This window comes from Panthera uncia (genome assembly GCF_023721935.1).
Source record: "Panthera uncia isolate 11264 chromosome A1 unlocalized genomic scaffold, Puncia_PCG_1.0 HiC_scaffold_17, whole genome shotgun sequence".
Lineage (NCBI taxonomy): Eukaryota > Metazoa > Chordata > Mammalia > Carnivora > Felidae > Panthera > Panthera uncia.
The window spans coordinates 104,775,395-104,793,073 of record NW_026057577.1 but is presented as its reverse complement, the minus strand read 5'-3'; the positions used below and the strand labels follow the sequence as shown (position 1 = coordinate 104,793,073).

Genomic DNA, 17,679 nt, shown 5'->3' with positions numbered 1-17,679 from the left:
GGAATGCCACCCCTAATTTCCTCTCTGGACTGGTTAATTAGTCCTCCTTTTTTCAGGCAGTGGGGCAGAAAGACTTAACACTTGGGAACTGTCAGCAGCCATGTTCTCCATCCATTCATAAAAAGGCTGGTTTGTAAAGATAATGAAGCTAACAGAGAGAAACCATACAGGAGAAATAATGAAGGGATCTGAATGGAGTTTGAGTCAGATGCTCTGGACCCCTTCCTATAAATTGGATGGTCAATTTATACTTTCATCATATAATAGCACAGTTATCATTTCAAAAGTTTGTCTTTTTGCTTCAACTAGCTAGAGCAGAGTACGAATGCAATATTCCTTTAGCCCACTACACGGTCAAGTCATCTAGATTTCTTAAAACCAGTGCCCAAGGCCCACTCCAGAACAATGAAATCAGAATCTCTGTGGTCTGGACATCAGTAATTTCAAGAAGTGCCAGGCTATCGCAGATATCTCACTTTGAGGAATCAGTCTATCAGGAATATTCATTATAACTAGGAATGCAGAGATATATTTTGACCCTCACAAGATTGAAAGACTGTATTAACTTTTAACCTTGTAACAATTATCAGATCACGACTGCTCCTTCATCTCATTGTAATTGCAGTTCACATTAGAACTCTAATTTAAGAGTTTTGGTCAGGTGCCACCTAGACCTGCAAGATCAGATCCTCCAAAGTCAGAATTTAAGATTCCTCGTGGAATTTTAATCCCTAATCCTCCCTAAACACACACACACACACACCCTCATACAAATGATGTTGTGACTCTTATAATGTTATGAGACTCATTTAGTTTTTTCCATGCAAACAATTGCAAAGCAAGCCAAAATTGGTTTAGTACCTCTTGGCCCAACATCTGCAAGGTTAACAAAAGGTTGAGGTCAAAGGAAGATTTCTTTGGAGAGTTGCTCAAGTGTTATGCACTTCAATTTAAGCTTTAAAGAGCCTGGACTGTGTTCCCTGAGCCCAAACATCTATACCAAACACATAACAGGAAAAAAAAAAAAAATTAGACTGGCCAACTAGCTGTCTAATAGAGAAGTATCTATTTGGCAACAGTCTACATCCCAAGATTTTTAAAGAAAAGGATGCATGAATGTTTCACATACAGAATAGGCTTGTGGCCACATCAAACTGGACTTTGCCAGTTCTAGAACTAGAAACCTTCATAGAGCAAATCCCTGAAGGGTGATATACTGGAAACCAAGAACTGAGGAAAGACTCAAAGGGGACACCTGGGAAAAAGCACTACCTTTATCAGTGATTCTTAAGCTTGAGTGTGTATGAGAACCTGAGAGCTTTTTAGACCACAGCTTTTTGGACCCTACCCATGGAATTTGATTTAGTAGATTTAGGGTGAGGCCTGAGAATCTGCATTTCTAACAAGTACCCAAGTGATGTAATGCTGCTAGACAACACTTTGAGAACCACTGGCCTACATAAAGAGAAAGACCAGCAGAGAACTTCAGGAACAAAGAAGATTCTCCACCAAGCCCCTGGTGGAAGAGAGGGTGGAGGGCAGAAAAGTGCAGAAATAAAATCTCAGTGCTCAAAACAAGCTGACTTCTTGCTCCTGGTCAAATCAACTAGGGTGGGTGAGTGGATAATAAAAGAAGGGCTTAGTCCTAGTCACTCAAAGACCCAACTGACTGAACCTTTATCATCTTCAAGTGGCTTCCACAGTCATCCTAGGTGCAGCCATCCAACCAGCAGATGAGAAGGGAATGGAGGAACACGCCAAGAAATTTTTGTGGAAACGGCCTGAATTTTTGTATCCATACTCCATTGCTAAGAACTTAGTCCCATGTGTAGACCCAAGAGGAGTGAAAAAATGTAGACCCTGGCAGGGCAGCCACATCTTAAGGGAAAAAGAATCTCCAGCACACAATCCAATAGTCTTTGCTATCAAATCCCTTTCCCAATGCAGGCTTCCAGCCTTATCAAGTCTTGAGCATAGCTTTAAGGAAAATGCATAGCTAATTAGACATTTACAAAAATGAATGTTTGTAACTAAAAGTGATCAAAGGATTTATTATCTGAGTAGAAAAAAATTATAAGACCTATCCAGGGTAGGGTCAAGTAGCTCAGATAGTGTGTTTACAGAAGCAGTAGAGAGGAAACACAAAACTGCTGTTTTATAACTCTATGGGGTTCCTCTCTTTTAGCATGTTATACTACGTTTTTAGAGATTAAGTAAATTTTTAAGTAAAATAAATCTAAAGATTTTAGAATTTCACATTTATTCAGCTTGTTATCCTTTATTTATCAATCATTCTTAAAGCAAATGACAAATCTACTTTTCAAAGATGAAGGAAGGCCTGCTATTACTGAGGATATCTCCAACATTCTATGCAACTCCAAAACCAGGAATGTTTCACACAACTGCAGCACTCTGCTTTTTAAGGCGATTACCCTTAATGTATGCATACTCATTTGCCTATATTTGTCACAAAGTGAAATGGCCTGTGACATCTCATGATTGATAAGGCTGGAGTCAAGCCATTTACATGACTTCTAGATATACCTCTTTTAAGACTCTCCAAGAGCAAATTAACCAATATACGCCATTTACTGAAAAGGGAAAAGAAAAAAAAGAAGAAACATCCTTCATGGTCTTTCATTCATTTCATCAATGAGGACACACAAGGCAGCATCTTTCTCTATAATCTGGTCTCTCCTATGACCTGAATTTTCTCTTTGCTGTTCATTCTGTCCAGTACAATTGTTGCTATCATCAGCGTCCATTGGTTCAGTTTTTACTCTCATCCCTGCTTCGGAATGGGGCAAATCATCAGGCAAAGAAGCCAAGCAATTCTGAATCATCTCAATGACTCGCTCCAAGTGCTTTTGAAACCGTTCAGCTGTTTCAAGGCGTTGACGTTTCTGCACCTCCATCATGACTCTCAATGTCTCTCTTGCTTGGTGGGGTCGGTATTCATTTATGAGATGATGCACATGCACAAAAAGCAGCTTAAGATCTTCTAGCTTCTCTTCTCGTTTTATACTCCCAGGGCTTCTTATCAAGATATCTAAGAGGTCTAAGAAATTAATAAGAATAGACATATTGAGTTTTCTCAGTTCTTTCTTGTGATCAAACTGCATAGGATGAAGCCGTTCGATGCCCTGACTTTCTAAAGGGCGAATGATAAGATCGTCACATTGAAACTGATTGCCAAACATCATATAACTGTCTTTTATTGGAGGTGGAGGCTTGGGAGCTAGGCCTTCCTGAATATTTTCATCTGTATATTCCTTGATGTACTGCATTGGAGGTGGCGGAAGGGCACTCACTTGTTGTGGCTCACCCATTGCGGAAGATCAAAAATCTATGGAAATAAACCAAAAATTTAGAGTCGAGCTACAAAACAAACCTGTCACATTGTATACTACAGACAGAGTATTTTCTTTTTTTCCTTGGCAGTTTGGGGCCCAGGACAAAATGATCTCCTTAGTTTCTAAAACAACAGAGTAAGGCTGCCATCTTTTTCTAATTAGCATTATATCTTCAATCATCTGATAATTTTTCCTTCTCTGCTTAAGGTTTTCATCAGCACAAAAAAAGTGTAGTATATTTTCATCTATAAATAAAATCTGGATTCCTCACCAGTTATTCCATTTCTCTACTCCTCTCTACAGCCAAATTACACATGCTGCATATTCATTTTTGTCATTATCCAATTTGGCCTCAACCTACTAACTCCACAAAAACCATTCATCAAGGTCATCAGCAATCACCAAACAAGCAAATCCAATGGATATTTTTCAAAGGTGATTTTACTCAATGATTCTTCAGCATTTTCTTCTTTTTCACCACACTTCCCTTCTCCCTTGGCTTCTGTGAGCCTACATTTATGTTTCTCTCCTACCTCGCTGGCCGCTCCCTGTCTAGCTCCTTCACTGCTTCTACTCCACCCAAATTTTAATGTTGGCATGCTTCAGAGGGTTTCTCTGGGGCCCTCTTCTCACTCTAAACTAGGGCATCACAAATTCAAGTGCCGAAGGGAGAAAGCAAGCAACGAAAACAGTGAAGCACTCTGGGGCAAGGATTCAGATGAATTAAGCACATGCATGCCAGCCAGATCTCAAAGCCTCCAGCCATTAGATTTCATGTGGGAATGAAAAATCATTGTTCCTCAGTTTCCTGATTTCTGAAACGAGGGCAAAAATCCAGATTTTATGCAGAATCTCTCGATTTTTAAATAGTGGTAACTAATTTCAGAAAGTGTCAAGTTCTGTGGGGTCGAAAAGAATTTATCTACAACAATCTTCGTGGTCTGCAGTTTTAGACCTCTGCTTTACAGTCTCCCTTGCGTAATCTCAGTCAATTCTACAGCCTTAAACACCAATTCTATCACTGGTTCTCAACCAAAGTCAATTTTGCCCACTAGGAGACATATGGCAAAATCTGGAGACATTTTTACTTGTCACAACTGGGGGATAGAGTGCTACTGGCATCTAATGGGTAGAGGCCAGGGATGCTGCTAAACCCTTACATGACAGCCCCCAACAAAGAACTATCCATCCCCAAATATCAATATATTGTGCCAAAGTGGAGAAATCCTGGTCTATGATTTAGGACTCTGTACTTTCTACCTCCAATGGAGACTGCCTCAGTTTCTTCTGAATGTCTCATAAAGCATTCAAAAAAAGAATTACCTCCTCTCCTCCCTATCACAAATTTATCAAGTCCTGCTGATTCCACACCTTCACTATCTCAAATTCATCAGTTCTGGCCAAACCACCATTCCTTCTTGCCAGGGATATAATGGCTTCCCCCAAGGATCCTTCTGCTTTCACTACTGTTCTTCCACATAATAGCCAGCATTAATTGTTTTCATCCCACATTCCTTCTCCTTCACTATATCCTAGCAGAACTGTCTTTAATCTACTATTTTTACACTATTCTTTAACTACACTATACTATTAACTATAACCTCTTCTTTCAGTCTTTCCACATGCTTTTCTTCCTGCTTCAGGCAGTAGCTTAAAATGTCACCTCTAAAGAAAAACTTACTTAATTATTCATCAAAAGCAGATCCTACCTTCTTTTATTCTCTGAACCGGTATTTGATTTCTCTCCCTGAGCAAACTACAAGCTCCATAAGAGGAAGGACTCTCTATCATAGTTCTATGACCACAACCTTGTACACAGAAGTTTCATAAGCATTTGTTGAGCAGCTTCATCCATTTCAAGACAACTCCAAATCAATGGGAATTTGGAAGTAGGTACAAACATCTTTAATGTGTATTCACTCTTTTGGTTGTTTACGGTTTGTCTGATATAGGACAATGAGTATCCAGGGATGATGATTATAACAACAGATAATATATGAGACATACTACGTGCCTTTTCTTGTGGTTGTGAGTACTTTTCTTGTGGTTGTGAGAAAAGCTGCTTCCGTTTTGGAGAGGAGACAATTGTGGCTCAGAAAGGTTGAACCACTTGTATAACGTCACCAAGTAGTAGAGGAAGGATCCAGAACCTAAAGACTTCAAACAGTACACCATACTATCTTTCAATGATAAACAAAACAAAACAAAACAAAAAAAAAAACTACCTCCATTATAGTGTTGCTTACAATCTATCAAGGAAAATAGATTAAAAAAAATAAATAACTAAATAACTAACTACAAGTTTTAAGGCTACTACAAAAGACCAACAGATCAAACTACCAAAAATAAATCTAAAAATTCCACACTGGAAAATATATCATAAGCAAAATTAAAAGATAATCCCATTCTTCCGGGAGAAAAACACAAGTCTAAAAAGGAGCAAATACTAGCAATTTTATTTTGACTTTTTAAAAACATATTTTCTCTGACTCCACCCCCACTAGAAGGAAAGCATTAGGACTTCAGGAACTGCCTGTCTTGTTCACAGCTCTACCTCCAGCACTACAAGACCCTCAATAAAAGTCCAATGAATGAGGGGCGCCTGGGTGGCGCAGTCGGTTAAGCGTCCGACTTCAGCCAGGTCACGATCTCGCGGTCCGTGAGTTCGAGCCCCGCGTCAGGCTCTGGGCTGATGGCTCGGAGCCTGGAGTTTCCGATTCTGTGTCTCCCTCTCTCTCTGCCCCTCCCCCGTTCATGCTCTGTCTCTCTCTGTCCCAACAATAAATAAAAAACGTTGAAAAAAAAAAATTTAAAAAAAAAAAAAAAAAAGTCCAATGAATGAGATTTTTCAAAACCTGTGTTTTTTAAAAAACAGAAAAATTAGACAAAAGAGGACAAGGAAAATGCAAATGCCGAATAAAGGCAGGAAAGTATTCAGACTAGTACACTTTTAGAAGCAAATTTTAAGAATTTTCATCTAACAGACTATGAAGATTTCAAATAACCCATCGTTCAACAAATATCAGAACACCTTCTATGTGACAGGCACTGGCTTCCACAGAGGTCATACTCTCCTTTCTCTCATTTTCTTCAGTGCCATCCCAGTTTTAGAAGCAGCTCTTAGCTATTCTGGCCCCAGGGAAACCTGTTGGGGTGGAGGGGACCCACCTCAGTTCTCATAGAAGCCATCTTCACAACCACCACATAACACTCGTGGCTGGTGGGCCAGTACCACCCAAGAGAATATGGGGCAATTCTCATACACAAGTAACAGGAAACATACACATTTGGAACTTAATTTGGCAGTATCAAAATTTTAAATGCTGATATTCTCTGAAGCAACAATTCTACTTCTAAAAATTTATTCTACGCAAATATTGGCACAAGTACATAAACTTTTGTGTTAAGGGTGTTTAATGCAGCACTGTTTGAAGAGTATAATCCATGACTTCATCAATATGAGCGGTGGATAAGATATTCCTATGTAATATAAGACAGCCCTAAAGGAAAAAGGGGTGAAACTACACGGGATTGGAAGGTTATAAACACTGTGTACTGGGGGCGCCTGGGTGGCTCAGTCGGTTAAACATCCAATTTCGGCTCAGGTCATGATCTTGCGGTTTGTGAGTTCGAGCCCCGCGTGGGGCTCTGTGCTGACAGCTCAGAGCCTGGAGCCTGTTTTGGATTCTATGTCTCCCTCTCTCTCTCTGCCCCTCCCCTGCTCATGCTGTCTCTCTCTCCCTCTCTCTCTCTCTCAAAAATAAATAAACTTAAAAAAATAAAATAAAACAAAAGACACTGTGTACTGTTTCACTTACAACACATGATAGCTGCAAACAGTAATAATCAACTTTTTAAAAACAAATATAAATTCAGACTTACAGAACGTTGTGTGAAAAGTACAAAGAACTTTCCATATTCTTCACCCAGATTCTCCAAATGTTAGTAACATTTTCCCTCATTTGCCTTATTGGTTTCCCCCAATACTCTACCGCATACCCCCCAAACAAGAATGTTCCCTTATAACAAAATTATTATCAAAATTACAGAATTAGCACTGATCTGGTGCTTCAAAATCAATTTTAGACCGCCCAGGTTTCACCCCACTTAATCCGTTTTCCAAAGGCCAACTACATGACAGGTACGTTTTATATCCTTAGTCTTCCTAACAATTCTAAGAGTTAAGTACTACTGTCAGTTTCATTTTCGAGAGGAAGATCCCGAGTCTCAATGAGGTGAAGTGTTTGCACCAGATCAAAAGGCTAGCAAAAAGCACAGCAGGAATTCTTATCCTAGGTCCTTTTAGCTGCAAAGTAGCAGCTCTCTTAAATCAGTAAACGATGAATCTTCTAAATGTACAAAAGGAAGCTGACATATTACAGACATTATTATTATTTCCCTATCACTTCTCTAGAATGAACTTTTCAAAGGCAACGTCTTTAGTAAAACCAGCGCCAAGCGTTACACACGGTTATCAGATTTAAGAACCACCTTCTAGTGTTTGCTCCACGCTGAGGGCTTGACCAAAAAAAGGAAGGTATTCCAGGGTCCCACCCCCAGACATATGATTCATTTCGTCTACTGTGAATGGCACCGCGGCAATGTAGCTTTTAAAACATCCCCAGATGAGGGGCGCCTGGGTGGCTCAGGCCGTTAAGCGCCGGGCTCCGGCTCAGGTCATGATCTCACGGTTGGTGTGTTCCAGCCCCGCGTCAAACGCAGAACCTGCAGCCTGCTTCGGATTCTGTGTCTCCCTCTCTGTCTCTGCCCCTCCCCCGCGCACACTCAGGCTCTCTGAGAAATAAAAATATAAACCTCTCCAGATGAATGTGACCATTAGGCTTGGGATCGGCCTCCCTTCTCCAACCCCCCCCCCCCCCCCATCACACACACACTCCCCCTTAACTCAGCCGATTGGACCGCCTCCCGGAGGAGGAACAGCTGCAAATAATACTGGGATGGTCATTCTCAAATGACACAGGCCGGAGACCAGAGGAGTCTCCAAAGCCACACAGGTTAGCAAAACAGCGGCGAGAGCCTAGAACTCTGGTCTCCCAACCTGCAGTCCGCCTCCGCCTCCCCATACGGAGGAAGGGAGCCCTGAGCCCGCCAGGCCCCGGGTATCTTCCTCCCGGCTCCCCACCAGCAGCAGCGAGGCCGCACTCTCCGAGTGACCCGGGAGAGGAAGGGGACAGAGCATACTCCGCTCCAGGCCTCCCCCATTCCCAGGCCGCCCAGAGGAAGCCCCGAGGTCCGGAAGAAGAAATGCCCGCGGAATCGAGCCCCAAGCCGCCACCGCCCACTCACCTCAGCCCAGGGTTTACACTGGAGCCGCCTTCGCCTCCGCAACCGAAATCCAGCTTCCGGCCACCTCCTCCAGGAAGAAGCCACTGACACTGTCCCTTGATTGGCTGGAAGCTCTGTCTTTTAGCCGAGGCCCTAATCCCGCCTCAGACCAGTGGCTTGCTAATGCGCCTGCGCATATATCCCCCTGTTCTGTGGTATAGTCGCCCGCGGGTTTCAGAGTGGGGGTGAATGTGTTGGTACTTTCTGCCAGTGAAAGTAGCTGCTGCGAGCTCCATTCCTTTTTTTCCTTTTCTTTCCCTTTTTTTTTAACATCTGAAATTAAACAACTCATTCATGTGCCTTATATAAAAGTTAGAAAATGCAGATAAGCAGGTATTTTTTTTTAATTGTATCTACTGTAACCGCACCGTCGAAAATAACATTAAAAAATTGTGGTTGAGGGGCGCCTGGGTGGCGCAGTCGGTTGAGCGTCCGACTTCAGCCAGGTCACGATCTCGCGGTCCGTGAGTTCGAGCCCCGCGTCGGGCTCTGGGCTGATGGCTCGGAGCCTGGAGCCTGTTTCCGATTCTGTGTCTCCCTCTCTCTCTGCCCCTCCCCCGTTCATGCTTTGTCTCTCTCTGTCCCAAAAATAAATAAAAAATGTTAAAAAAAAAAAAAAAGAAAAAAAGAAAAAAAATTGTGGTTGAACTCTATATGATTAATTATTAATCTGGAAATATTTGTGAACACGATTGGGAATCAATAACATATTCTCAATTTTCATTTCCTCACTGTGTATTCACATATGTTTTCATTTATCTAATTATATTTCCAGGTAACAGATTAACAGGTTAAAAAAGATATCAGTTAAAGATTCTTTTGGAGGTTATTTTCATAAGAAGTCACAAATTTATAAGTTTGTGGGAATCTCACAAGAGCAAATTGGACACACACACAAAAGGTTGTTATTCTGATAAAAGTTCTCAACTTTACCTCTTTAAGATTATTTTATTTCATTTTTTACAAAATTAGGGGGTTCCAAGTATATACAAGTGTAGAGAGAGCAGTGTACTGGTCATCCACCCATTAGATCTAGACATTATTTCATTTCAACATGCGACTCCAAAATAGATGGACTCTTATTTTCTTCCATAACCACAGAACCATTATTTCATCTAAAAATAAATTAGTAACTATTTAAAATCATCAGAATCAAGTCATTATTTGGATACCAATTATTTCAGGATCCAATAAGCCTTCATGACTGGCTGATGTTTCTTTTAATTACCTTTTAATCTAAAGGTTCTGTTAAGTAACAAAAATTCAACCCAGTAAATTTTAAAGATCCAATTGGCTTTATTAATATATTCATGAATTGGACAGAATCCCATCTAGCAAGTAAAGGAGAACTCCAAATATTTGTGTAAAATGGAAAGTTTTTATGCAAAAGAGGGTTGGTACAAGGAAGTTATTAGCAAAAGAGAGGATTGTTTCACACAAGGTCACATTCCCTTAGTGGGAAGAGCAGGGGCCTTATTGTGAAAATTACTTCATCTTTCTTTGGGAGTCTGGGGACAATGGAGAGGGTCCATGTGATAGATTAGCTCATTGCTGCTGACCAGAAAATTCCAGATTGGTTGGATTACCATACCAAAATTCCACTCTTGAAAAGGTTGAAACTGCATTTAAGTCTTGGTTTGCTGTCCTGTGACACCTGACTCCACATTGGGCCTGTGGTTTTCTTTGTAATAGCCTTCCTTATCTCAATTGTCCCCCCATATCAATGTATTTGTTGAAGAAATCCGTTCACTTGTGGGCACATCCCAATCAGACTTTCTCCCTGACTAAGGCCAATGTGGCCTACACCAGGGCCTATGGTGGTCATTCTTAGTCCTCATATTCCTCTGCCCTTAGCAACACTTGGCACCTTTGATCCTATGAATTTCCCAGGACTCCATTCTCACTTCTTAGTGGGATCTCATCCAGGTGGTAATATCCAGGTGATATCCAGGCCTTGGCAACACACTCTTCTTTGTACTCAGACCCCCTTATCCAACAGTGTCACACATCTTTACTCAATTGCAAAGACTCAAATCTAAAGAGTTATCTGTTACTCCTCTTTCTCCCATACACCATTGAAACTACCATACCTGACTTTTGTATTAGTTTTACTTAGAATAAGTACAAGTCCCAAATATAACCAATTTGCACCATTCGCACTGCTAATTCATGCCACAGGACCGGAAACCAGACTTCTGAAATAGCCTCCTAAAGGTTTCCTTTTTCTACTTTTGTCCTCTCTTAGCCTATTTATCACAGTCTTAACATATAAGACAGATCTGACCACTCCTCTATTCAAAATTCTCCAAGGTTTTCTATCACATTTACAGTAAAATATAATGTCCTCACAATGGCCTATATAAAGCTGTGCAAAATCTAGTCCTTGGCTGCTTCCCCAGTATAATCTCCTACCATTTTTTTTCCATGCCCACTCTTCTCCAGTTACAGACCTTATTTCTTACCCTCAAATTGTCACCATAACTCCTGCCTCAGGACCACTGCATTTGCCTGCACCTCTCTTCTGCAGATATTTACGTGCCTCACTTTCTCACTTCATTCAAGTCTGTGGTCAAATGTGACCTCAGAGAGGTCTTTTCTGGTCACTGTCTATAAAATAACAGATTCCCTAATTATTCTCTTGGGGGATGACTCAAATCCCTTTAGTGTGCATTATCCTTTCTTCATAGAACTTATCATCATCTGATAACATATTGCATAGTATATTTATTTATTTTCATTGTCTTTCTTCCCCACCAAAATACAAGTTTCATGAGTGTAAGGCCTTTTTTTCATTCACTGCTACATTCTCAGCACCTACAATAATGACTGAAATTGACAAGTACTCAATGAACATTTATTGTATAAGTAACAAAATGAACTTAATCCTCATTTTAAAATGAATTCACAGTGTGACATTAATGGATAAACCATTAATGGATAAACATTAATGGATAAACCAGTCTATTTAGCCCCACTGTGTGAAATTACTTTCCTTTAAATTTTTGCTGTTATTAATACATTGGATGAACATCCTGGTGTGCATCTGTTTGTACACATGCTCATTTTTTTCCTTAAGATAAATTCCTGGAAATGGAATTGCTGGCCCAAAGGTACGGTGTCTTTCAGGTAGTAGCAGGACCAAGGCTAGAATCTAGAACTATTGACTCTAAGTCGAGTGTTCTTTACAATAAACTACAAATAAATAATAGTATAAAGTTCAAATTGTGAAACAGGCTAGTGAAAATATAGCATGTAATAAATATTATTTATGTGGCTATATTTTGAGAATCTGAAAGGAAAGTTTACTCCTTAAAGATGTCTTCTGCAGCTTGATGAGGAATATGTCCGTTCAACAAATCTTTACTGTATGTCTACTGGCCCAGGTACTGTTCTAGAAGGTAAAAAAGACAAAGCCTTGCCTTCTAATGGAGAGATGCATAGAGCAACAAGCCAACAAACAAGAATTTCAGATAGTGATAGGGCTATGGAGGAAAAAAATAATCCAAAATAATGTGATAGTTATGTGGTTTTGGGGGTAGTTACTTTATTGAGAGTGATCAGGGAAACCTCTCCCAGTGGTGACTTTGGAGCTAGGACATAAGCAATGACAAGGACACAACCATGCAAAGACTTGCAAGGTAGCAAATACAAAGAGCCCAAGGCTGCTGTGATCTTCCAGAGTTACAGAGACAGCACAAGGGGGCCCACGTGCTGTATAACTAATGGGCATGGAAAGAGTGGTAGGTGAGGGGCGGAAACAGGCAGAGGTCCATGGTACTGGCATCTTGCCTCTAGTAGCTAGGTACATTATAAAAAACATCATTATTTATCATTTGAGCCTAAATGGCAGCAAATATATTTTCTCTACCCTGTTGATTTTTTTAAGGTTAGTTTATTTAGAAATAATTTACATACAGTAAAATTAACTTCAGGTCAATTTCAGTTCGATGAGTTTTGATGAATATCTACTGTCATAGAACAACCACCACCAGAATTAAAATATAAAATATTTGTATCACCCCAAGAAATTCTTTTATGCCATGCTTTGTATTCAATCCCCTCTCTTCACCCCCAATGCCTAGTAACCATTGATCTTATTTCTGTTCATATGGCTTTGCCTTTTCCAGAATGTCATATAAATGCAATCATATAATATGTAGATGTTTCATGTAAAAACCTTTGAGGTTCATTAGCATTGTTGAATGTATCAACAGTTTGTTCCTTTTTACAGGTGGAGAGTATTCTATTGTGTGGATGCACCATAATTCATTTATTTGTTTACCAGTTGATGGACATTTGGGCTGTTTTCCTATAAACATTTATATACACATGCTTTCATTTATTTTGAATAACTACATAGGAATGGGATTGCTAGGCCTTATTATACTTATCTGTTTATCTGTGTAAGTGTCAAGCAGTTTTCTAAAGAAGCTGTATCATTTTTCATGTCTGCTAGCAAACTATGAGGTTTACAGTTACCCTACATTTTCAACTGCACTTGGTATTTTCCTTTTAATTGTTATTTTTAATAGCTATGTAGTGTTTTAGTTTGTATTCCCCCAGTGTTGCATATCTTTTGTGCACTTATTTGCCACATGTATCTTCTTTGGTGAACTATCTGTTCAAATTTTTCGCCCATTTTTTAATTGGCTTCTTTGTTTTCTTAGTATTGCATTATAAGATCTCAGGGGCACACACACACGCACCCAAGATACAAATCCTTTATCAGAAATGGGTTTTATAAATATTCCCTAATATTTTTTTCTTAATAGTGTCTTTCAAAGAACAGAAGTTTTTAGTTTTGATGAAGTACTATTTATCAACTGTTTTCTTTTTATGGTTCATACTTTTTCTACTCTATAAGGAAATCTTTACCTAACCCAAAGTTACAAAGATTTTTCCCATGTTTTCTTTCTTCTTTCTTTCTTTCTTTCTTTCTTTCTTTTCTTTTTCTTTCTTCTTCTTCTTCTTCTTCTTCTTCTCTTTTCCTTTTGTCTCTTTTTTTTCTTTTTTTTTTCTTTTCTTTTTGCACATGAGAGTCCAACTGTTCCAGCACCACTTACCCTGATTTCCATTTTGTTGGTATTACTACCTCTATCATTAATAGACAAGTTTGTAAATAATAATCTCTGAGCTGATATTAGTCAATTACATTGTATCTTTGCTTGTTAATCAGCCCAAGTAGAAGAAATGGAGGCTAGCAAATTAAATTTTTCATCTCCAGTCCCTTTTGCTTCCTGCCATATGATTTTTATCAGCTCATATATATTGCTTAAACAATGCACTTTGGGTGAGAGTCATTGCTAAAGCATTGTTACCCTACAATCTGCTCTGTAGTTTCAATTTGTAATCACAGTTTTCATGTCGTTGTCTCACGGGTACTACAGACCTTATCACTAACAAAGATCTCAACACCCCAGACCTGCCTGTGACAAATGGGGAGTGGAGGATGCCCGCAGCTTGTTTTGCTTGCTACAACTTTCCATGGCAGCAGGGGGCAGCAGTAACCTTGAAATCTGGGAACTATCCCCAGTTTACACTTCTACAACAGCAAGATTTCAGTGCCACATATGAGGTATCACTGAGGGACAATTTCAGTTAGCTCTTGCAGGCTGAAGAACTTAAAAAGGATTTAGAATCCTGCAAAAAGGCAGGTAAGCCCTTTTGAATTATTTGTTGTAGCTGTTACTGTGGTTAAAGTCTGCATTTACATTATTATGTGAGGTTTCACCAAGGAAAAAGTAGCCCTGCCATTATTGTAACTATTTTTGAATCATCACAAAGTCTACCCATTTCATTGGTTGCTAAATTTATTTCCTACACACTCCTCAAAGAATCTGGGCTATATCCAACCTATTTAAGGTCCTTTTTAAGGTCCATCTCAAAAGTAACCTTCTCCAAAAGATTTCTCCAAGTTTGCCCAAATAAAAATTACCTCTGTACCCTCGTTATAGCCTTGTTTCTGTACTTACCGCACCTCTCTACCTTAAGTTGTAATTATCCACCTGCTTTATTTATGTGGTGAGAGCTTAGTTCCTGATTTTTCGGGCATCAGCTCTGACATTCCCAGCATTGTCTCGCACATAGCCAGGGCTAAATACATTTCTGTTGAAAGATGAATATTGAACAAAAGCAGAAGAAAGAAGAAAAACTCCATGCCGTTACACACACATCGCAAGTGTGTAAAATTACAAACTGCCTGCTGGTGTTTTTTTTGCGGGGGGGGGGGGGGGAGACCCACAGACAGGCTCCATGCCCAGTATGGAACTGATGTGGGGCTTGACCTCACTGTTGGTGAGACCATGACCTGAGCCAAAATCACAAGTCAGACGCTCAACTGACTGAGCCACCCAGGTGCCCTATGAACTGCCTGCTTTTGATATTACTTCCTATCAGGACTGGGACTAGGGTCAGGTGTGAGGCACTTGCCTCAGATACAACATTAAGGAAGGGGAGCAACACTCAATAATCAAGATAAATAATATTTAAGTGCAATACTTTAAAGATAAAAATTAAGGCAAAAAAATCCATAATGGATAAAATATTATAATTTTAAATAAGGACAAGATCAGTAGTCTACATATTACCATTTTAAAGAGGAGAGGCCTTTCTGTGGGACTCTGTCATTCAAAGATTGGAATTATTTTCCTAATGTCCTCTTAGATTTTTATAGTTTAATGTCGCATCTGTATTCTAATAAATTTGTTCATTTGCCATTAAATATTGCACATCGACTAAGTGCCAGCTATTCTCCTAGAGGCTGTAGGCATAGTGGTCCAACCCACTGCAAGTCCAGAAGCTGCTTCTCTGCAGTTATCTGAGAAGGTCTTTACCCACTTGATTCTATCTATTTCAGGTACAGAATGAGGTCTTAGAACCTTGGGCCTCCAAAGGACAAATACATATTCTATTACTTCAGACCTCCACAAGGATCCTGTGTCCTATATACAGTAAAACCTTGGATTGTGAATAACTTGCTCTGCGAGTCTTCTGCAAGATGAGCAAACATTTCTAATAAACTTTAACTGGATAAACGATAAATTTTCTTGCAATACAAGTAGTATGTGATGCTGAACATCACATGATCACAACTGAGCCAATGGTTCTCTCTCTCTCTCTCTCTCTCTCTCTCTCTCTCTCTCACTGTGAGATTGTGGGTGATCATCTCCCATGCACAGATGCTCAGTCTCAGGCCGTGGTGTTTGGCAGAAATCAGTGATTTTTCAGAATGTTGGAAGGTGCCCACAACCGGCACTAGTGTATTTTTTGACATTTCAAAGCACCTATGGACAGTCCTTTGCTTTTCCACACAGGAATAAGCTTAGGGATGCTTTGCTTCATTCTAGGTCAGGCTGCCTGTAGATAGAGACCCTTTTCTCTGTTGCCTTATTGCCAGTTACATTAAATACAGTTTATGACAAGAGTTTATTAATACTGTATTGTAGTCAATATCTGTTGAGCATATACAATGGCCCCCATGCAGAAAAAGGTTGAAAAGAAAGGTGGTAAGAAGGAGATGATTGCAGTGGAAGTTAAGAAGGAAATCATGGAGAAGTAGGAACAAGGTATGCGAGTGGCCAAAATTGCAAGATTTTGGAAGTCTATGTCTGCATCTCATCTGCAGAAGAGGAGGAGAAAAAGGCAGAGGAATCCTTCACTTCAAATGAGATTGGGGAGATGTGTAAAATGTGGGAAACAGTGCAAAATTTTGTAGAAAAGCACCACCTGAATAAGGCTATACCAGTGTGAGCGATGAATCTGTTTAATGACAATGCAATATCATGTTTCTGAAAAATCCTCAAAAGGATGCAAAAGTAAGTGTCATTTTCCTTATTAAAGTTGCATGAAAAGAAAAAGATTTCATTGAGCCAATAGACAGCAGTGATTCTGTTAGTGATAGTGAAAATCATCCTACATAATAACCCTCCTCTCTCTTGTCTCCCTCACACCAGACATGAAGGTTTTCAAAGGTAAGGGCAGGTTAATTAATTTTTCTTTATATTGTGTATTTTCTTTATTATTTTGTATTATATTACAGTATTGTAATCACTTCTATATTAATATTTTTGGGTTGTGAAACGAATCATCTGAGTTTCCATTATTTCTGATGGGGAAATTCGCTTTAATATACAAATGCTTTGGATTACAAGCATGTTACCAGAATGAATTATGCTCACAAACCAAGGTTTTACTGTATGCAGATTCCAGTCTTTGTGACTTATGTAGGATTTGGCTATCTTCCTTCTGAATCTACTGTCCTTTGTCCCCTTATCATCTTCCCCCAGCTTTCACACCTGAGTCCCAATTTGTCTTCCGACATATGTTAAACTGGGCTGTGGAACCCTGCAATTGAATCAGAGTCAAGTAGAGTAAACTCTGGCCTGAGAGTCAAAAGACCAGAGCTCAACCAGTCTGGTGGATAACCTGGGGCAAGCCATATCTCCTCTCAGCACAATGAGAATCTCAAGCAGAATCAGTAGCCTCTAAGTCATGGAAATGCTTTCCAGGTGCCCCATGAGGCAATGAGCTCGTTCACTCCAGAGCGCCTCAACATTCATCTCTTTGTTTATGATGTTCCATTTAAGATTTCATATAAAAAAAGATTTTAAAGGACAAATTGTACCAAAAGTTTGGAAATCACTGGATCATATGGTCTCTAGGTTTGTTGTTTTTGTTGTTTATTCTCAAGTTAGTTAACATACAGTGCAGCCTTGGCTTCAGGAGTAGAACCCACTGATTCATATCTTACATCTGACACCCAGTGCTCATCCCAAAAAGTGCTCTCCTTAATGTCCATCACCCATTTAACATCCCCCCATCTGCCCTCATTTTGTTCTGTGTATTTAAGAGTCTCCTATGGTTTTCCTCCCTCTCTGTTTTTATCTTATTTTCCTTCCCTTCCCCATGTTCATCTGTTAAATTTCTGAAATTTCCACATATGAGTGGAAGTTATTTTAAAGATTTGACATTTATTAGTTCT

At 39.7% G+C, this 17,679-nt stretch overlaps 1 protein-coding gene across 6 annotated transcripts; it reads right to left on the bottom strand.

Annotated features, from left to right (window-relative positions):
* On the bottom strand, positions 1–8,759 carry MED7 (mediator complex subunit 7). Of its 6 annotated transcripts, none has more exons than XM_049647905.1 (3): positions 7,236–8,176; positions 5,368–5,510; positions 1–3,346 (listed from the first exon to the last, which is right to left on the bottom strand). In XM_049647905.1, the coding sequence occupies exon 3, from the start codon at positions 3,327–3,329 to the stop codon at positions 2,628–2,630; it is 702 nt and encodes a 233-aa protein (XP_049503862.1). In that variant the 5' UTR covers positions 3,330–3,346; positions 5,368–5,510; positions 7,236–8,176; the 3' UTR covers positions 1–2,627. The 6 variants fall into 6 exon arrangements, with proteins under 6 accessions (XP_049503862.1, XP_049503863.1, XP_049503864.1 ...); XM_049647906.1 differs by having other exon boundaries at positions 5,368–5,503; XM_049647907.1 differs by having other exon boundaries at positions 7,845–8,176.
* Positions 8,760–17,679: the final 8,920 nt, after the last annotated feature.

Excerpts from the sequence above, each read along its gene's own strand:
- MED7 (XM_049647908.1), bottom strand. The coding sequence starts at position 3,329 with ATGGGTGAGCCACAACAAGTGAGTGCCCTTCCGCCACCTCCAATGCAG.